The sequence below is a fragment of the Lissotriton helveticus genome, chromosome 2_1 (assembly GCF_964261635.1).
Source record: "Lissotriton helveticus chromosome 2_1, aLisHel1.1, whole genome shotgun sequence".
NCBI classification, from domain to species: Eukaryota; Metazoa; Chordata; class Amphibia; order Caudata; family Salamandridae; genus Lissotriton; species Lissotriton helveticus.
Genome location: NC_136059.1, coordinates 1381814202 through 1381836781, shown reverse-complemented (window position 1 = coordinate 1381836781; position 22580 = coordinate 1381814202). Strand labels below are relative to the sequence as shown.

The 22580-nt window shown below is 39.9% G+C and overlaps 1 protein-coding gene across 1 annotated transcript in view; it reads right to left on the bottom strand.

Moving 5' to 3' along the window:
- Positions 1-1936: 1936 nt before the first annotated feature.
- The window catches only part of SHB (SH2 domain containing adaptor protein B), a 473228-nt gene continuing 452584 nt past the window's right edge, over positions 1937-22580 (bottom strand). The window contains exon 6 of the mRNA XM_078676316.1: positions 1937-8010. Coding sequence (XP_078532442.1) covers positions 7827-8010 — 184 coding nt within the window. The 3' untranslated portion in view covers positions 1937-7826. The remainder of the gene's footprint in view (positions 8011-22580) is intronic.

The following is a 22580-nucleotide window of genomic DNA, read 5'->3' as shown; positions in this document are numbered from 1 at the left end:
TACTAAAGCAATAGGGATACAACAAGCTCCAAGACGCCGTTCCTGAAACTGCCCAGCTGATCAGTGGCAACTGGTTTGCAGTGGCCATGCCCTTGGTCATGCTCGTTGAGCAAGTGTTGCTTTTCTAAGGCTACACACTGGACTGCTGGGATTAGCATGATCCACATCAGCTGAGCACAAAGAGGTTTTCATGCTCCTAGACAGACTAATTCAGAACCAAGCACTTAGCAAGGGAAGAAAATATACTTTCTGGCTACCACGGTCTCTACAGAACACACAACAATTCTGGCACTACATACACTAAAGGACCTTCCTAATTAGCTGGCCACTATGTAGGCAAGCAATCTTTGAACTCCCCTTTTTCACTCCGCAGCAGCCAGGACATGGACCTAACCCCCACCGTCCATGGCCTTTGGCGGTGCGCCCCATGGGTTAGCTGCAGAGTTAACTGCCGATATGCTGCTAACCAAACACAGGCACTCATGCCACCCTCTTTTTTAAATGGAACAGGGGAGTCCTGCTGAATTCCCACGAGAGCCCCACAGGATTGCAACATTCCCAATATTTAAATAAGTAAATAAACATTTGGCCACGGATGGGGTCCTTCTGGGACTGCCCCTGAGTTCAGGGGGTCAGGCTACCCCTACCCTCCCCTTTATACTGTTTTTATTTTCAGGACACAGGACCAACTCTCCATCTCCTGAAATGGCAGCCACAACATTTCTCCTCATGTTGCAGCCCGTCAATCAGACTGAGCTCGCACAGGACTTGCGGGAGCCTCTCGCTCCTGTGGAAGTGAGAAGGCGGACGATAAAAAAGCCCCCTCTGCAAAATTGATGTATTATTTGAAGTTGCGTTCTCATGGAACTTCAGCGAGAGTCCCACAAACCCAACTATGCAGATGTACATTAAATTTGAACCTTAATTTCTCAAAAACTACTTAACAGATTTACACCACAATCACAAAAAGCATACTTTCGGCGTAAAGATTTAGCTTTCTGCCAAATCTGGAGTAATGCCATTCAACCGTTAAGATTGGAGTGCTGTTAAAATATCCCTATGGAAATGGCATGTGAAATTGTGTTTTGGTACCCCTCTTTTCAGCACCCGCTTGATTGGACACCCCCAAACTTTGAAGCAAGGAGCTGAGACAGATGCACGTTTTTTGGGAACGTTTTGTGAAGATTCAGCAAATGGTGCCAAAGTGACAAGCAAACCAAAAACGCTCTTACTACGGCAACTAGGTCCCAACTAGAACTACATAGTGGCGACCGCTACCAACATATGTGCCTGCGTGTGTGTGTATGTATGTATTTTGAGTCAGTAATAGCAGCTCTGTAGTTGCGCAAAAGTTCCTTAGTCTTTACGAATCTGATTACTTGACAATAACGTTTCAATCCTTCGATGAATTTGCAAAGATCTAGACAGCGACCTAGTGAATTCATCTCCAGGACATCCCATTCAATTTTGCACAAAATACTCTGGTGGGAGGGAAAGTGCATAGAATTTATTGGGGCAGCAAAATATCCATTTCCCAGATCCCCGAAAGCGATCCTTTCGTGACTTGGTTTGAAGCCTAAACCCACATACAAATAACATACAATCTCACATAAGGACCTGCAATATCATTATCTAAAGGAGAGCTGAACCATTCCGAGTTCCAAAGACTGGCTCTAAACACAGAAATTAACAAATGGCTTTCCCAGGATTAGAACATAAAATCTGTGTAATGGCAAAAACAAATCTTTTGGAGAAAAAAAATGTTTGTGGTTTCCTGACAATTGACATTATTTTCACTTATGATTTGACAGGAAATTAATAGTATAAAGAAAGTGGGGCAATTATTTGGCTCCTGAAAGCCATCACTTACTGGTGCCCTGGGAGACAGGCTGGGAAGCAGACACAGTGAGGGAAAAATGAAACCACAAGTTTCGCATTTCTTTTGTAATAATTTATTTACAAGTCAATAAAGTGCAAAACCAACACAATGTTGCAGACATTTTTGAAAAAATATTTCAGCAAGAGGCGAAATTACAGTCTTTACAATTACATTTTAAAACCAGGACACACACAACCAGCGGTCGCAACTGAGACATGAATAAGGAGTCCGACCAAAGTGAAACTTAATTTACTCGATAAAAAAAAGAGTGAATTCCACAGTGGTAAAAATACACTTTCATAATCTTTGAACAGAAACACCAAACAATATCCCACCTTTGTACAAAACACGTACAGAAAACACAGGCTGTGAATGATGCAATGGCTGCAAAAAGCCTCGACTTTGTGAAAGCCAGGGTGCCTTTTTTTTCTGTTTAAGGTGAGTGGATGTACCAAAACAGCAGATTTTATTAAACTCAATCCTCGCGTGGAATTATGGCCTGATAAATTGGCGTGTGTTGCAGTTCATATCCTAATGTGACTACTAAGGGTTTCGAGGCCAGTGGTGTGTTTTCAGGTGCACACGTCGATCATCTCCAGGGCTCCTTGCCACACAAGATGGAAGACGGGCAATTTCACAAAGCAAAGTGGTTCCTAGAACACTCAACAAGGAGCGAGTTGTCAATGCCATTAAAAACGCGAATGTGTCCCTTTTTACATAATTCACAATATAATTATTAGTTTCATTGTATACCACTGACCGAGGAGCCGAGCGCCCCAGCCATCTGAATGCGAACAGTTCTTCAAGAGCGCAACGACAGCCTGCGTGTATTAATCGTTCAAGAAAATATGGCCGCCTGCTGACAAAGAGGAAGCGAGCACAATGAGAGGAAGAACAGGGTGCGGCCAATAAAAAGAATGCGCCCTTTCAAACTGTGAAGGCAACTATGATTAAAGCTTCCTTTCACGTTTCCCCGCGAAGCGATAAACCGAGAGCCACCCAGTGTTGAAAAGGTGCTGGAGGACAGCCAGGGCAGGAGACATACGAAAAATGCAGTCACTTCATAAGCCGCAAAAGGCAACAGTGCCATTTCCCACTAGTCTCGGGGTGCAGCTATTAAACTAAGAGACCAAATACGTCCCAAAAAGGGATGCACTTCAGAGTTCACATTTTAATTTTTTGGAAAATAGCTTTCTTAAATGGAGGCCGGAACTCTGTGCAAGCAGATGTCCAGAGTCCATTTCCTTCTAAACTTATCACACCACAGCGAATGGCGCTTGTTGACTACGATTCCATTTCCACGTTTGTAATTAATTTGTGGCACAGACATTTTCGGTTTTGTTGTTGTGCTAGCAATCAGGCGCTGATTGCATCTGGCAGCGCTTCAGACATTAGAGCAGGTAATTTTCATGTGATTAGCATCTCAGAGGCAGAGTGCAGTCAAACGGCAGGACTTTCAGGGCACTGAAGGATTGGAGCACTGTAGATGTTTTACTGACCCGTACGCATGGAGCAGAGGTGCAATATTTATTGATACGGAAAGAAAATACAGGGGGAGTGGAACAAAACTTTCCTGCCCAGTCGGACATTGGGAGAGGGCAGGATAAATGTGTAAGTACTCAGCGACGGCTCCTCCGCTAAGGTGGCGGCGGAGCGTCGCCCACTGCCATGAAGCAGCAAAAGAAAGGAAAAAATTAAAGGATACTAATTTAATGTTATTATCATTTTATTTTGCCCTCCTGCTACAACAGCTTGCGTGAGGGGGCGGCTGGGGCTGCAGGGCATGGGGGAGTGGTAGAACACTCCGAAGTGCGCCATGACTGTTTGGCGGGCCAAAACAGTCATGCGCACTTTCCCTGTTCTCAATGCAGGCTGCATTACAGCCTGCGTGGAGAACATGCCCACCCCTCCAGCCCTGGCTGAGTGCCATGTCACGACGGTCAGACCAACCACAACAATGCATTGCAGCATTGTGATTGGCTGCGGGAAGCCTGGAAACCCTGGTGTTTCCTGCTTCTCCCAGGAAGAGGATGCAGGAGCGGCAGCAAGTGCTTTTTTTAAATTAAACCAATCCCCCCACCAGCCCCTCCTTCCCCTACCTGGGCCGGACTGGCAGTAGCCGGCACCGGGCGTTTCCCCGGTGGGTTGCTAGGGTGGGGGCTGGTTTTGGGCCACTGGGGGCCGTTTTTGTTACCAGGGCCTGCAATATCAGCCCCCGGTAACAAAATCGGCCAAAACTGGCCCTTGGAAGCAGCTCGGCCACACCCCCTCAGCCCCTCAAGGGGTGCCGGCCGAGCAGTTTGCCAGGGCCAGTGTCGGTTCCCAGTCCGGCCCTGCCCCCCACCTGCCCCACTGCTGCTTCCAGATAGTAGCCGCAACTGTTAGTATCTGTATACAGCTATCAAATGCCCATGAAGCCCCAAATGCGGCTGCTCACTGACATCGAGTACAATAAATACCCATAAAGCAAGAGTTTTAAATTGAAGTCATGCATTTTATATCTAGTCTGGGAAGTGATTCACTGCAAAACCGCCAGCCTGCTACAGATCTCCTTTTTTTCTTTAGAAAGATCGGTTTTCAAGCTGAAATCTGATATGTTGTTATGCCACTGGTAGTCTTGGCAGGGACCTCTCAATGAACCTGCTGTTGGAATCTTGACATAGCAGCCATTAAAGGTGCTTTCCCCATGTAGCAACGGGTCTTAGAATGGTCTCATGCAAAGTCCTCAGGTAGCAGTTGCTAAACGCCTACATGTATTATTGCTTACAACTCAAAACTGCTCTGAAACGATCTGTCGAGAAAGCAGAACTAAAGCAAGGTTTTATTTCTCTACCATGAACTCTTAGCCATACTTGAACACTATTTATGACCTCTGCTCACGTCACTCAGTATTACACCAGGGGGCACCTCTGCCTACATAAGCAATCAGTCGTCTGGTGGATCTTAATTTGTTCAGTTTTACTCAATTTATTTCCCCCCCAAAATGGTTATTGGTATAACATTAAAAATGAAATGATGACTTTGATGATCCCAAAAGCAGAAATCTCAGACTTCGCAACTAGGACGTAACATTAAAGTTTAATTAGTGCTTACATGAAAGCAAATGTACAAAAACGCAAGGATTTCCCATCGATCTCGCCTTATGCACAAACTGGACTGTCATTGACAACGCACCAGCTCAGCACGGAATTTCAGTGTTTAGACAGGGAGGTTTCATGTACATCGCTATAAACCCTCGCTGGTGAATTGACTCAGTCTTTTACTAAGGGAAAATTTTAATACACTGAAAATTATAATTAAACATGGCGCGTTAATTGAAATTCCTATCATGCCACATTGCAGGTTCAGTTTGATTCATGCTTGTGATCAGTCAGCCTACCTTTCCTTGTTGCACCTTTTCAGGAGCTGTGAGATTTAATGTGATGCACATTAAGAACACACCAAGGCTTATCCAGGCCTGGAACAATTTTACACACCAAATAAATGTAACTTATATTGAAGAGGTGGCACAGATTGTCTACTGAATGGTTGGCTGAAGAACAGGCACTGAGATGAAAAGGGAATCTGTGCAATGTTGAAAGTGTAAAAGAAGGCCTTGTGACCTTGCAAAAGGAGCCTTAAAAGAAGTACTCATTGATATCTACTCAATTCAAAGCACACGGGTTTAGAGGGTACATGAGAGAGAAAGAGGCTGTGATACTCCATCTAGCTGAAGACATACTATTGCACAAAACATACTAGCTGAGGAGAGGGACTGCACTTTATAAATGCTTAAAAAAACATAGTGAACAGTCCTTCCCATTAGCACCTACACATAAGGAACGTTTCCAATAGTATCTGAACGTTTCCTTAACCAAATGGATATAACCCGAAGAGTAAGGAAAGCTTAAACTTAAAGCTGAAAGCATCATTGGAAACAATCATGTGCAAGAGGATAATTTTAGGCATAGTTCGAACTGGGCACATCTTTAATCTTTCAATGATAATCTAGGCATGTCTCTTGGCGCAAGTTACTTTTCTGTTGATGTCTGCACACTTCTTTCTATTGCTCAATTGTTTGTTATGAGGATCTATCAGAACCTAGGAACTGAATGGAGGCACACTGTAGGGATTGGCTGATTTTGAATGACATACCCTAAATATGTGGCATCGGTCTGTGATTTAAGTTCAAGGTATTAGTCACTGCAACGAGAATGCTGAAAATGAAAATTTTAGTATACAGTATTTCTTGATCATATATGTTTTTGTTACTAACAAATAAGATTTTTTTCATTTATATTTATTGAAAGCAGTACAAGAATAATTTGGAATTCTGAAATTGGCCAATTCATTCATTTTACATACCCCTTGTTTAATGTCACTCACTCCCTTGCTAACGTCTAGCATCTTGGGGTCCCCGTCAGCCATTATGTGGCTCTCGCTGAATTGGAATAATGATAGCGTGCTACCAGACAGCTTGGTAATTAAAGTCTGATGTCAAGCAGAGATTTCTGTGCTAGAAGATTTTACATGTTCTTTCCTCCCCATCAGGATACTCGCCTGCTCTTTCAAGTTGATCCCTTGGGGTACATTTTCTTTAAATTGGAGTTTGATTTACATAGAAACACTGTGTCGTGCACACACTTGGCTACATGGTACAGTAGGCAAGGCATGGTAGGCTGTGAATGCAAAATAGAGAAAAACTCACAGGGTTCATTATTAGTAGCAAGAGGATGAAAAAAATACAGTAATGCAGGATTTGCAATGAATCTGAGAGTTTTGAAAATCACCCACTCACCGTATGGTAATAAAACACTTTTGCTGTTTGCACAGTGTAGTTGGACGAAGACTCTTCCTACTGCGGGAATGAGAAATTGCACTTTGAGCCTAAGACACATTTGCTTTTCATTTTGCAAAATAGAATAATCTCCACTCTGAAAAGTAGAGCGTGTATTTGTGGAATATTCGTAAATTTTTCTGAGGTGAAAAACGGTGTGAAATTTAATTGGGATATTCAATCATCACATTGTCAATCAATACCCTCACAATGGCATAAGAAGATAGGCGTGGGCATTATCAGCCCAAAAATTACGCCATAACTTAAGGAACGGCTCCCCTACTCTCCCACAAACTAAAAAAATATGAATCCTAGTCACAAAAACATAAACAACCACATTTCACTAACTCCGTTCCAAGTTCTAAGACACACTGCACAAACAAAAATATAAACAGACAACTGATGGCGTATCCGAACATTGAGGTCCAAAATCTGGCAGAAACATGTTCAATTAACCTTTAACAGATGAAGCAGTGTACCAACAAGAATAAAAATAGATGTATATATTAAACTGCTATTTTATGTACATACCCTAGCCATAAATAAATCAACAAAACCAAAAATACTATTGCAGAATTACTTGTGAAGATCTGAAAATCCCACCACGAAGGCTTTCAGTTTCTGTGTTGTACCAAACACATAATGGGCGGGCAGATGATAACAGTTTGGAGGCATAGGTCAAATAAGCGCAGGGGCTGACATGCCAAAGCATTTTATAATATTTAGTCCGTTGAGGTGTCGCCCAACAATTGGCACCAAAAATACAATTCAAGCATTGTATCATTAAATTGTGTCATTCATGGTCATGTGGGAAAAGAAAGATTAATGTCCTTGGAGAGCTGTTCCTTGCCTTTTGCATCTTTGGATGTTTAACTATTGTTTAAATTACAAATAAGCAAATTAAGAGCCTTTCTCTCGTAGCTCTTTCACAGACGCATGAGAAAGACATGCAGTAGTGCAATAGTACGATAAATATGAAAAGATGTGTTCAACAAGTCAAAGGTCTAAGACAGCATGCCCTCAATTCAAAAGTTGGTGCTGGAAATTTTCTGTTCCCGCCATACTTTGTGATGCCGCATCCTTGCTCATTGGCTCCTTTCCACAGGAAGGATTGAGGTCAGTCATTTTTTTCTACAGGGTTCGCACAGCAACAGGGTACAGCAGCGACAAGTGTTCTGCTCCCTTTATAGGAAGTTTTTTTGTGGTGTAGTAGTGGATAACTTCGGGGACACTCTCAAAAGGAGGACTGTTCTGACCCAAAATATACTTGTCTTTGGTTTTTGCCAATTTCATGTGCATGAATCCTTGACTGCTCCTATGGAGGTAAAAAAACAAAAAGGTACAGGAATAAATAAAACATGTAGCAAATACAAATTCAACCACTTTTTATCCAGTCATAAACATCTTTTTTCAGACTTAAAAGAAATATTGTTACTAGTTTACGTATATAGTTTTTAATGTTAATGCATAATTTCAGAATACTACAAACTAATAAAAAAACTAAAATATCACTAACGGAGCTGTCAGATCAAGTTTGAGAATTGGAGGCTCACAGGACTGGCAGTGGTTGTGAGTGGGCACCAATGGTGATGGTTGAGGTCATATAGCATTGGTGTCCTGGAGTCAGTCCTACCACAGCTCTGCAAAGGAAGCACTAGGACGAGCAGGCACAGGCATCTCATGGAGGTATTGTGTGTGTGTGGGGGGAGGTGGGGAGCAGAGCTTAGAACTCCACACCAATAATTTTGAGTCCAACACAGTGCTTGTCTTTTTTGTTTTTTTACAAAAGAAAGTACTCCTAATCACAGAGCAGAACTAAATATCACTCAATCCAATTAGTGAATACAGGAGACCCCTGATTATGATTTCCCCTCGACTCCCCACTCCAATGCTCTCTCCTGCATGTGCTAGTCTATTTTAAACCCCAGTAGTCTGAAGCAGTGGCATTAATTAGGCAAAGGTGCAAATTCCACTTCCAGCAGGTTCAGATGTGCAATTAGTTTGCTTGCATAAGTAGTCCTTCTCAGATTATTCCTCAAACCGTGAACATGCTGGGCTTCTCCTCTTGGACAAACTCTACTCCTACAGGGTCATGAAGACTTACTCCCTCAACAGGTAGTCGGCCATCTAGGCACTATGCAGACCGTCAGCTCCTCCAGCAGAAAGTGGATGCTTCACGGAATGTCCCCCTCGCCTCTGGGAGACTGGCTGTCAGGAAGACAGCAGTCCTTCAAGTACTCTGCTGAGCACTTCCTTTCTTGACTAGGAGGAACTTGGAACTTGAATGACAAGCGCTGGTTTGGATCCTACTTTTGTACACATTTCTAGACAGTGGATGTTGATACGCTATCTCGACCTTCAGAAATCTGTTTGGGTTGGTACTCTTCAAGTGGCCGTCTCAGGCTGCTCTCAAGACACAGATTTTGTTTTACAGCAGGTAGACACTGGGTCGGTTTCCAAACAGAAAAACTCGGAACATGGCTACAATAGTGTGTGAATGTTCTACATATGGCATTCATCAGACTTCATGAGCAACCATGGACAGACAAAAGGGCAGGCCTGACCTAGAAACATCCTCACCTTTAACAGAAATTGCATTCCCACCCTCACTTCCACTGCTGGAAATCCACCTTTTCTGCTTGGTCACCCTGGATTTTTTGCCTTTTGCTGGGCCGCATATTTTCACTGGCTTTAGACCTCTGTGTATTTGACCCCTTACCCCTACTAGCCAATAGCAAAGTGCTTATGCTCCCCTTTAAACATGGTTGGATTGGCATATTCCAAATTGGTATATTTAACTTAGTTATAAGTCCTTAGTAAATGGTACAAGGAGCATGCAGGTTAAACATCATTAGTAACCTGCAGCTCCTATTGGCCACCCACTACAGCAGCAGTTCAAACATGGCCACAGGCCTATATTGAAGCAGTTTTAAACTTGAAGCCGGACCTGTCAAAATGACCCTTTTTGACAGACTAAAATGGCCCTTTTAAATATTAAGTAACCTCCTATGAAAGCCTTGTAGCCCACAAGCTAAGGTGATTGATATTTAAAAGTGGAACCGATAGAATCAGTACACAAAACCCAAAAACAATTTTCACTGTGGCAGGCCTTACTGTCCTATGTAGAAAACCAGAGTGCATATTAAAATACTAATACCGTATCTTGGGAATGGGACAAGCTAGTTAAATAATTAAATTACTATTTTGAAAAATGATTAAGCATCCAATTCAATGGTGAACGCGTATGTTTAAATAAATATTAAGGAAATGTACATTTTCCCAACCGAACGTTCCTGGAGACTATTTTGCATTAGCTCTCCAGCTTCTCCTGGCCGGTGATTAGCCTCGATTAGGTGTAAAAAAGGCATGAAAAGTATCTCAGGAGCAAATAATAGGCTGGCCTGAGTGAAGAGAGGCCTCCTCTGAACTCCACATAATATGCAGGAGGGCGTTCTGGGCCTCATTTTCACAGCAGTGTCAAATCCTGCTTGTCAGGTTTGTTGAGCCACATGTAACACCTGGGGTACACTTCAAAGTGGGAGAACAGAATGGCAAGACTATTCTTGTGTGTTCACTGTCTAGTTGCTGAAGAACCCTAATTTTCTCCAACCAGACATCTGTCTCTGTGTTTGTTGTAGGTTCAGTCCCTGGTCCAATCAGATTTTAGTGCTACATGTATGTGGAAGGACACTAGAATTACCACACTACACTCCCCGAACACATCTCCAAACCTCAGAGCCTAAGTTTAGTGTAGCCGAAAACTTTCACCATCTTGACAACACTGTCACACATTGCATTTTGGTTCCTGATTGCAGTAAGGCAAACAGACACTACTAAAACAAGCATTGGCATAGACAATAGGTCTCGCCCTTGGGACCTTCTAAGTGTTTAGTTATCCAGCACAATATCCTTGGTGCAACAACATCAACTGTTGCATGGCTTAACACTTATAAGGTCCCAAAGGCGAGACGTATTGGCTATGCCAATGTTTGTTTTGCCACTTAAGGTTACTACACAGAGCATCACATCATTTTGGCAGACTGCCTCTACCCATGTGCCTGCAGTAGTTGCACACGCCATGATGGCTGTGGCATTGAACTAATGGCTCGGAGTGGCTTGCAGGTATTTGAGAACCAGAACCTCGCGCTGGTCCAGGCTAGGCATTTAGAGGGCCACAGAAACAAACACACACACTACTTGCTGATTCAAGGTCTCATAGCGAGGACGGGCTCACAACTCCTTATCATAGATCCATAACTGTTAGAAGTGATTGACAGATGCAACGTTTGTGCCACATGCTAAATTGCACGACTGAATACCAGAGACGTACCACATCACCCCACACAGAGCGACATACAGTAATTGTAGTTCGTGTAATTGAAAGGGGACGAGAGTTTCATTAAATTCAACTTTTTTCGAGTAGCTACATTTACACAGTTCTCCAGTGGTATTCAGTGTGAATAAATATAGCTCATTCCAACCTTTGCAACTCTTGATGCACAATGTTAGGTAACTCCTGGCCACAAATATTGCAGCAAAGTTTCCCTGTGAGAAAACCTATTTTCTATTCAGAAAAACATTGCTGGGAATTGCAGACACACCCCTACATGAAGCCTGTTCCATTGCTTAGCTTTTGGCTTACCAAAAAATAGATTGTTTTGTTTCTTTGCGCGAGTTGTGAATCACCTGGCATGCATGTGTGTGTTTCGGTCGTTGGTCAGACCCTATATAAATTGTTGGGCCTGAGCATGACGAGAAGATACCCTGGCATGAGCCTCCCTGTGTGCAAGTGAAATGGAAGGTTCTGTGATGCGTATTCCACAAGTTTGCCCGAACTCACCAATGTCCATCTAGTGACATTTTGTGCCAGTGGTCGATCGTCTGCTCACTCACATAAAATAATTATTCTGCCCTCCCTTGGAATATTGTGGTGTCTGTGTGACATTTAACAAGGACGTGCTCCACGGCTTCCTTCACGTGTGTCGTAAACCTGTCAAATAATCTATCTTCCTTCAAAAGCTGGCAGCTGTGTGTGATGGGCTGCTACCATGGCAGTGTGTGCAGCCAGTCGAGCTGCACGAGGCAGGAGCGTGTGTTTCCTTTGCATGGGTGATAGCCAGTCAAATTCTACTTAACCTCAGAATTCATGATATCGGTTATTTTGAGTTTGTTACCAACGTCTTGCAGTGTTTGGACAGCACCGCCACAAGGCTTGGTCAAGCCAATAGGTTCCAAAAGAGACGTGTTGGTTTTTCCGATACTTGTTCTTTGAGTGAGCACATTTTCTGGACTTAGTTTAGGAATCCCTATTGTTGCTTTTCATACTGTAGGGTTCATACAACTCTTTGCAATCTGCTTTTTGAGGTGTATACTGTCTCCAAGTTCTGCGTCACGTCATGTAGATTTGACCCATTTTAAAAATCAGAATACTATTTTTTCAGTATACCGGTAATGCACCGTTACATCGCAACTTTTACAACGGGAGGCTTTTACAACGGAACTTTTACAACGCAGGATCCATTACATCGGATGCCATTACAACGCATGGCATTACATCGTAAGTATAGGTAAGTATTTAAATTTTTTTTATTTTATTAATATTAATTATAATTAAATATATTTATTTATGTTTTTTAATATTATTAATTTATTATTTATTATATTAATTAAAGTAATTTTTAAAATAAGTACAGGTGTACAGGGGTGTTTTTAGGTTTCAGGGTAGGGTTTGGGTTTTGGGATACAGGGGTGTTTTTAGGTTTCAGGGTAGGGTTTGGGTTTTGGGGTACAGGGGTGTTTTTAGGTTTCAGGGTAGGGTTTGGGTTTTGGGATCAGGGGTGTTTTTAGGTTTCAGGGTAGGGTTTGGGTTTTGGGGTACAGGGGTGTTTTTAGGTTTCAGGGTAGGGTTTGGTGTTTTTAGGTTTCAGGGTAGGGTTTGGGTTTTGGGGTACAGGGGTGTTTTTAGGTTTCAGGGTAGGGTTTGGGTTTTGGGATACAGGGGTGTTTTTAGGTTTCAGGGTAGGGTTTGGGTTTTGGGGTACAGGGGTGTTTTTAGGTTTCAGGGTAGGGTTTGGGTTTTGGGGTACAGGGGTGTTTTTAGGTTTCAGGGTAGGGTTTGGGTTTTGGGGTACAGGGGTGTTTTTAGGTTTCAGGGTAGGGTTTGTGCTTAGGGCTAATTAAATTATATTTACCATTTATAAATTAATTAAAATATATTTATTAAATTAAATTAATTATATTATATTAATTACATTTTTTAATTAAATTAAATAAAGTATTTTAATTAATTTATTTTAATTATAATGTTTAAAAATATTTAAATTAAATTAATTTCATTATATTAATTAATTAAAATTAATTACAATTTTTATTAAAATTAAATTAAATAAATAGATTTAAATTTATTAAATTAAATTAATTACTATTTTAAAATGTATTTTAATTAAATTAATTAAATTAAATTAATTAAATTAACTTAATTTTTTTTTTTTTTAAAAGATATACTTACCTATACTTACGATGTAATGCCATGCGTTGTAATAGCATCTGCTATGTAATGCCATGCGTTGTAATGGCATCCGATGTAATGGATCCTGCGTTGTAAAAATTCCGATGTAACGGAATGCGTTGTAAAAAACCGCGTTGTAGTGACACCAATCCACCTAGTACTGGGAATTTATGAATGAAATGAAAATTTAAGCCCCCAGGCAAAAATCCAGAAAAGAGATTGGGGTAACAATTGGAAAAACTATGTGAAAAAACACATTCTTAGAAATCACTTACGTTGTGATCAAGCAAAAAACGTTTGTGCGTGAAAGAAACTGATGGTCCAAACGCATTTTGCCATACATTTGCTGCCTACATAAGAAATGGATCAAAAAGCTTTCACCTTTGTATCAAACGTGGGAGGAATGAATTTGCTCCATTTCATATATAAACAACCAAAATAGAGTCAAATTACTATTGGACACCTTTTGCAGTACAGTTTGTTAGGACTTTCGCATGCAACAAAAATGTTGCAAAATGCACTTGCTCTATGTGTTTTCGCTGGTGAGCAATATTTAGTATTATTGCGCCCTGCGGCTGGACTGCAGACCGGGAGTAGCAGTTTTGAGGCGTGTCTAGGTTTCTTAGAATATATTTTCACATTTACTTTAGGAAACTTGGAAAAAATATATATATAAAAACCAAACAATCTTTAAAACGTAATACCTTTAATTGGGATTTGGGATCATTGCGGTTTCAAGCTTTCAGGCCCCCATACTTGCTACCCTGAGATACGGGCCTCGAACTTTTCCTGAAAGTAAGCACTTGAACAACATGCCTTCCCCTTTAAAGACCTTCAGGGTAGAATATTGGTATTTTGTATTTAACGTAAAAGGATGTGTGCACACGCACAATTACATATTTCATGTAATAAAGTATTTTCCCTATTTTCAAAAAAAACTTTCTACGGAATTGAAATGTGTGAAATTTCCTATCTGTGCTGTGCCGTTTTCCCTAGTGTGCTCTTAAGATTTCACAGTCTCAGTTGAATGCGTAAGGGTCCTGCACATAACAGCTGTGAAGTAATCAGCACGATGAAAGGTGCACAGGCAGGGGAGCAAGAGTAAAGCGCGGGCGGCCACATTAACTGCAAACAGATGGCCCCTGCGCGCTGCTGCTCGCCCCGGCAAGGTGGATGCCAGCACAAGTACGAGTGCTTGAAAAGGGAAGACCAATTCCAAAAGGTCATATCCTAGAGCAGCGCATGCGCGATGCCTAGGCGAGACCTGCAAATGGGTAGTGTTTGGCCCAGTATCTTTTACGCCATTGGTTATGGAGGAACCAGGAGTTATCCCAGCCCCTTGCTTGTGCCAGAGATAAATGTGACACCTCCACACACCCACTTCGGAACTCTTTCTGGACATGAGGAGGAACAGAGGAGGACTTCGCCTGCTGGCTTTGTCTTGAGAGGAATTCTGAAGGATGGACCAGTTTCCAGCTGTACCCAGGGCAAAGATGTGGACTCAAAGATCATAAGGCTGACCTCCTGTTCAAGTTACAGAGATGCAACGAGCTACAAGAGGCCTGTTCCTGTGACTGCCCAGCAAACCAGTTCCAGCTGGATGTGCCCTGGACCCGGCTGTTGGCCTCTGCAGGGGTGAGTTCTGAGACCCAAGTGCTGTTCCTGAAGTCCTGGAGTTCTTGGCTGTGGTGTCTGACTGGGTTTCTCCTACCACCCCATAAAACCTGGGACATAGAAATTATTTCAACTTTAAGACCTAAGAAGGACTTGGACAAATCTGCAAAGCGGATTCGACTAAGGTGCGTTACTGCAGGACTAAGATTCAGGTTTCTCCCACTCTGATCTTCTCTGCAGCATCAAATCCAGTTCAGCAGCACCTGATCCAGCGGGCTATAGAAAATATATCATAAACTACGCTACCCAACTTCATAACCTATAAACAAAATTCTATACTAAATATGGACCCATTTATGAACCTGATATATTTTGGGCCTACTGAATCAGGTGGTCAGAATAAATCTATATATACATTATCTATACACTATATACATATTTATACATTTGCAGAAAGAATATTGTCATTAGAATAAAACCCAACCATTTAAACGACCACCATAGGCGACGTGATCTAGCTAAAGGTAACCTATACTTCTAAATAACCAAGACCAGCTTGTTTGTCAAAAGTAAGATTTTATTTTCTAAATTAAGGTATATATGTTGTAAGTTTTATAAATGAAATTTATTTGCAATAAAGCAAGCATGATGGTAAGAAATATGAGAAAAATACAATTTAAGCAATTGAATCAATTTAAAGAAATTATATAAAGTTTAGCATTTCTAAAACCTATTTCCCTAACTGGACTAAATAGACAGAAATTAAAGTAAAGATCTTTGAGGATTCTTACGTGCTCCACGCAAAGTCCAGCAGCACATCACCCTCATCGGAAAGTCAGAAAGCAGCAGCCAGCCCAACCCTAAGGGCATGACTTTTTATACCTTTCTACGCTAACTAAACTAGCAAAGGAAAGTTTTCAGAAATCTACGACGTCCCATTGGCTGAGAGTGACAAGTGACATGTCACCCGATTCTTAAAAAGTTCCACAAAATCATGTCTTACAAAGACCATTGTCTCTTCCACGTGAAGCCAGAGGCTTCCTGCGATTGCAACTTTGTATTAAGTCATCCTCGCAGCTTCCATAGTCTTTCAGCACGACTTCCGCGGATGCCAAGTTAAGGACTGACAAAAAGTTCACTTTCGACCTTGGCCATGTCCGACAGAATGATGTCAACTCATCAGTTTTTGCTTTGTGAATGCAGCTTCAATAAACGTTTTAATTCAGAATGGGCGTCTCGTGACTTTCTGCAGAATTATAGATCAGCTCTTTTTCTGCGGCTCAAATATCTAGGCCCAAAAGCAGGCAACTTATGTTTTCTAGTATAAAACAAACACAAGAAAAGTATTAATGTAAGAAATAAAGTATATTCTGTATCCACCCCATGGTTCACTAATTAATTAACCCACCCGATTAATCAAAATGTTACCTAGCCATTGCAAACAAATAAAGCAGCGTTTATATTTACCAGTCTCCGTTTTTCTATGAGACCCATATGCACCTAGAATAGTAGAAATGACATCACACAGACAAGGAAAAGCAAAACAAGCACATGCTTCTTTTAAGTTTGCAGCAGTTAGTAATGACGAAAACGAAAACAATAAATTATTTTATTATTTTGCACAAACAAAAAGATGCAACATTTATGCATGTTTATGAGCACACATGTTAGTCCCCCCACGTGTAAAGTTTAATCTAAGTTGTATTAGCACGACATATCACAAATCATTAATAATTTTATTCATGTTATGGAAATGTGACTTTGCGAGTTTAAACAAAATTTTGTTTTCTATCTCGCTCCATCAACTCCCTCATCTGGTGATTAACAAATCACCACACCAGCACTCAAAATTTTGGTAAATTAAATTTTTAAGAAATCGATTCAAATTCATTGAATTAGTAAACCTAAAAGTCTGTTTCAGCATAATCTATGCAATTAACATGACGCTCTCTATGTAACTCCTGCAACTCGATCTCCCTTTCCTCTTCTTTTCTGAGTTTATAGATTCTCTTCTTTTCCTTCATATGTTTCTTTCTTTTATGTAATAAACAACCTACTTTAGTCAAAATAAAAATGAATACTATTATAATCAAAGGTGCCAGAATCTTGCCAAGAATTGAACTTCCGATATTATGAAACCAGTTTTTAATTGCTTGAAACCTTTTTGAAAGTTTCCCTGTAAAATCTTCTTCTTCTAAAGGAATTATCTCTGAATGCATTTGTGTAATATTCTTAATATACATTTCAATATTCTTACTTTCATCCGGTATATATGTACAGCAATGTTGGACATGTAAAATGCCACAGACTCCTCCCTCTTTTGCTAGGAGTATGTCTAAAGCAAGACGATCTTGAATTACCATGGATCTAATTGCAATAACTTCAACATTCACTAATTGAAATCCATCAGCAGTGTCAGTTGATAATCTATCAACTATAGTGGACAATTTTCTGATTCTCCCTGCATTTAGGGTTATACCAACAAAAGGTATTACAGCTTGGAAAATATCTCCCAGAACTTCAGTAAGAGTTTCTCTTTTAGCTCTATTTACATAATTATGAATTTTAAACAATCCTTCTGAATCTCTGTCAACATGAAACACTTTAGGAAAAACAATTCCCACATAACAAGTTCCATACCAATGGTCTGGAAGGTTGTAGTAGGCTTTGTCACCACAAACAAAATAAATTCCAGGAAAGATAGGATCTTTTCCACCTTTAAATCCCCAACCTCCCATAATCTGATAAGTATCTTCACAGTTACTTGCACCTACAAAGTAATTATCAAAAAGTGTGTTATCTCTCCTAATGCAAAGCTTTCCACTAACTGGTTTGTCTATGTGAATTGCAATATTTTCAAGCATTTTGCCATTTAATTTCCCATCCTCTTTTTGCCAGAAGGATGACTTAGTCTGCTTGACTAATTCATTTCTCTTATAAATTGCTCTTCTCTCCTCAACCATATTCAAAAAATTTTTTCCTTCAGCACTTAATTTACATGTTAGATTATTCTTGTAAGCATACTCATAAGTGAGTTCGTTAGTAACAAGGAAATATTCTCTCAATTGTTTAGCTTTCTTATGCTTATTTAAAACATTATCAATCTTGACATTAGCAAAAATCTCATCATAATTTGAATAGTAATATTCTAAACGACCAGTTTGATAAAATAAACTAGTTAATACACTACATGTTACAGCATAAGTGAGAGGAAGCATATTATATGTTACTCCCTCAGAAACAGAAGCAGGTAACTTAACACAGACGTAACAGTCCTTTGCATCCATTACCTTTACATATTCACTCAAAAGCTTTGTGAATGTATTGCTTGAAAAATCACCTATTGATTTATCTTGATGAATGTTAGGCTGATGATCAATTACTTTTGCAGATGCACTATGTTTAGTTTGGCTAACCAGAGCTTTGCTTGTTATGTTAACTTTGTGTAATTCTCTATTCATTTCTAAAGGGATAAATCACAGCTAGTACCAACCAGAGCAGAACTAAAATGAGCAGACATACCAGAGTCATCTTACAGCATCTTTTGAAAACAGAACATTTTGAAGTGCTCTCCTTAACGTAAGGCATTTTTAGGTTAGTTTTAGCCTCAAAATAAAAATAAATTTTAAAATTTATATACACCCCCCTTTTAAAATATATTTTTCTTTTATAACCCTAAACAAGATTTCTTCGACCTTATGTCATACATAAGTTTTCTTGTACTAAACAGTTTTTCTTCGACCTTGTGTCAACTAACAGGATTTCTTCAGCCTTTTGCCAAATTAATAATTTTGTACTTTAATCATTGTCACTAATTTCTTGGATTTCGTTTTCTTCTTCACTACTATCATATATGTCTATAACAGGTGGAATTACTAAGTAAGTCCACTCAGGAGACTTGTATTTCTGGTTTGGTCTAATTATTCTCTTCCCTTTTCTCGATATTACCTCAATCTTTCTTCCAACTCCAATTTCTTTTCCTGGACTCTTTTGACTACTTATTTCTTCAACTTGTTCTATTGGCTTTTTGATCAATCTGACTCTCAATCTTCCACCAGGCCAGTAGTCTGCTTTTCTCACGTACTTCTTCTTTGGTTCAGAATTATTTGATTCTGACTTCCAAGTCCTTTTCTTTCCGTTTTCACTTCCACCTTCCACGTCACTTTCTTCTTCAGTTTCGTAGTCTGAAATTTCAATTGACTCAGGAACTTCTCTATTCGGCAATTTCACTCCTTCAGGAACTTCACTTTGTCTTCCATCACTGGTACTCGGTAATTCGTTCTCCTCCTCTTCCTCAATTACCTCTAGCTTCCCAGATTTTGGATTTTTGTTCCTTACTTCAGAGCTTGTTCTTTGCCTTTCGATACTCTCCTGGTCTGAAACTTCCTTCGGTTCAGCTTCTTTGTCTTCAATATAGACAACCGAATCCTCAGTTATCTTTCCTTTTAACAGATTCTCTTCACCTTCAGAATCTATTTCAATTATTTCTAAGTCTTTTCTTGTCAGATTTCCATTCACTTGCACAGTTTCCAGATGTCGACTTTCTTGTCGATCTTCAGAATCTGGAATTACTTCACCTTCTGTTCTGTCTTCTGCTTCAGAATCAGAATCATCTGTGGTATCACTTTCAACATCAGAATTTTCAGGAGTTGGTATTGGAATAGTATGACTTGGATGAATCCAGCGTTTCAATCCTCTGCACTTTACAGCATTAGTAGTGATCAAAATTATCTGCCTAGGTTTCTGCCATCTAGGAGATAGACAATTCCTTCTCCGATGTACTTTCGTTCTGACCCAGTCTCCAGGTCTCAGATCATGTGTCAAAACTTTGTCATTTGATTGAGCTTCAGTTCCCACCTGATTAGACACAGAAGTTACCATATCAGATAACCTTTTACAGTAATCCAAAATTGCACTGTCCTTTATGCTCAACAGTTTACCTACAGGTACAAAAGCTTGCCTCATAACTCTTCCCATTATAATTTCATGAGGACTCAAACCTGTCTTTTTATCTGGTGTACTTCTTAATGACATCAAAACAAGTGGAAGAGCATCAGTCCACTTAACTCCTGTTTCTAGACACATTTTTCCAATTCTGTTTTTGATAGTTCCATTTATTTGTTCAACTACACCTGATGCCTCTGGTCTGTATGCACAGTGTATTTTCTGCTCAATGCTCAAAGCTTCACAAATTAACTTCAACAGTTTGTTATCAAAATGGCTTCCTCCATCACTCTCAATAGTGACTGGAAAACCGTACCTTGGGATGATTTCTCTGAGCATTAGTTTTGCTACTGTAATTGAATCACAATGTCGTGTAGGGAAAGCCTCTACCCATCTTGAGAATAAGCATACAATTACAAGTACATATTTCAAACAGTTGTGTAAAGGCATTTCAATGAAATCTATTTGTAACCTGGTAAAGGGACCACCCTCTCGACCAATTATTCCTGTCCCCACCACTGATTTTCTGTTTGGATTCATTTGTTGGCATGACAAACACCTTTGACAAAAAGATTCTGCAATGGTTCTAAATTTTGTATTGAACCATGTTTCTCTAAAAAGTCTGACCATAGAATCTCTTCCTAAATGTGCAGGACCATGATATAATCTGGCCATGTCAGAAATCAAACAATTTGGTAAAACTACTCTGCCATCTTTGTAAACCCACACTCCATCTTCATCACGTGGTCTACAATCTGATCTTAACCATAGGTCTTTTTCTTCATCATCTGCTTCATTTTGTAAATCTCTAATCTCATTCCATGTTTCTACAACAGTTGTTAGCATTAATGAATTTGAATCAGTTTCTTTACTTCTATTCCGATTGTAAGAATAATTTTTCCTTGCGCAGTACTTTGCTGTTTCGTCTGCGAAGGCATTTCCTTTGGAAATATAATCAGTTCCTCTAGTGTGCGCTGCACATTTGACTATGGCAATTTCTTTTGGTAATTGTATTGCTTCAATTAATCTTCTAATGAAAACTGCATTTTTAATTGGTGATCCTGTTGATGTCATGTATCCTCTCTGTGACCAGAGTTGTCCATAATCATGCACAACTCCGTACCCATACTGACTATCAGTAATGATGGTAACTCTAATATCTTTTGATATTTCACATGCACGAATTAAAGCAATCAATTCAGCCACTTGTGCTGAACGAACTCCTTCAAGACATGATGCTTCTTCAACATCTTCGACTGTACAAACTGAGTATGAAGCTTTCAAGACACCTCCTTCGGATCTTAAGCATGAGCCATCTACAAAGTAGACAAAATCCGATTCAGGCAAAGGTCTGTCTTTGATGTCTTTTCTGGGTTTAGTGCAGAATTCCATGACATCTAAACATTCATGTTCTGTCTCAATGTCATCAACAATTTCGGAATCAGGCAGTAATGTAGAAGGATTCAGATTCAAACATCTTGAAATCGAAACATTATCTGCTCCCAGTATGATTTTCTCATACTTTGTCAATCTGCTACTTGTTAAATGTTGAGTCTTACCTCTTGTCAGTAATATTTCAACTGAATGAGGCACAAAAACTTTCACAGGAAATCCCATAATGATTCCTTCACTTTGTTCAAGGCTGATACTTGTAGCTGCAACTGCTTTCAAACAACCTGGTAATGCTTTTGCAATTGGATCAAGAACTGCAGAGAAGTATGCAATAGGTTTCTTTAGATTTCCATGTCTCTGAATTAACACAGATAATGCACATCCTTCTCTCTCACTGCAATACAGTTCAAAATCTTTCTCATAATTTGGCATACCCAAAGCAGGAGCTTGGCATAAGCTCTTTTTCAGGTTCTCAAAAGATTCCATCTCAACATCATTGAGAATAATTGGATCTTTTACATCTGATTTGGTCAATCTTTGTAGTGGTTTTGCAATTACTGAAAATCCACTTATCCATTGTCGACAGTAACCTACCATTCCCAGGAACATTCTGACCTGTCTTTGTGTTCTTGGCGGTAACATTGCTTGAATCATTTTTATTCTCTCTATTGTTACTTGTCTTTTTCCTTTTGCAATTCTGTGACCAAGATATTTTACTTCTTGTTTGCAAAACTGTAGTTTTGCTGGGGACACTTTATGTCCTTCTTCTGCAAGGCGATTTAACAGAATTATTGTGTCTGTTACACAATTTTCTCTTGTCTTTGCAGCTATTAACAAATCATCAATATACTGCACCAGCGTAGACCTACCTGGTAAGTCTAAATCTTCTAATGATCTTTTTAACAGTTCGTTAAAGATTGAAGGACTTTCTGTATAGCCCTGAGGGATTCTTGTCCATCCAAGGGTCTTACCTTGGAATCTGAAAGCAAAAATTTCATAACTGTCTGGGTGTAAGGGAACAGTAAAGAATGCATTGCAAAGGTCAATAACTGTGTACCATTCAGCATCATATGGAATCTGAAATAGAATTACTGCTGGATTTGGAACCACAGGACAACATGGAATGACAATTTGATTAACCTTTCTCAAATCTTGTACGATCCTAAATGTTCCGTTAGCCTTTTTAACTCCCATAATTGGTGAATTACAAGAGCTACTCTTCATTTCCTCTAATACACCTTGCTTGATTAATTTTTCAATTACAGGTGTAATACCTTCAATTGTCTCTGTTTTCATTTTATACTGTGGAGTGTTTGGAAATTCTATTCCCTGTTTTAATGCTATTTTTACAGGATCTACATTTTTCATCAGACCCATCTCATTCCCAGTAAAATCCCATATTTCAGATTTCACTGTTTCCTTTAGCT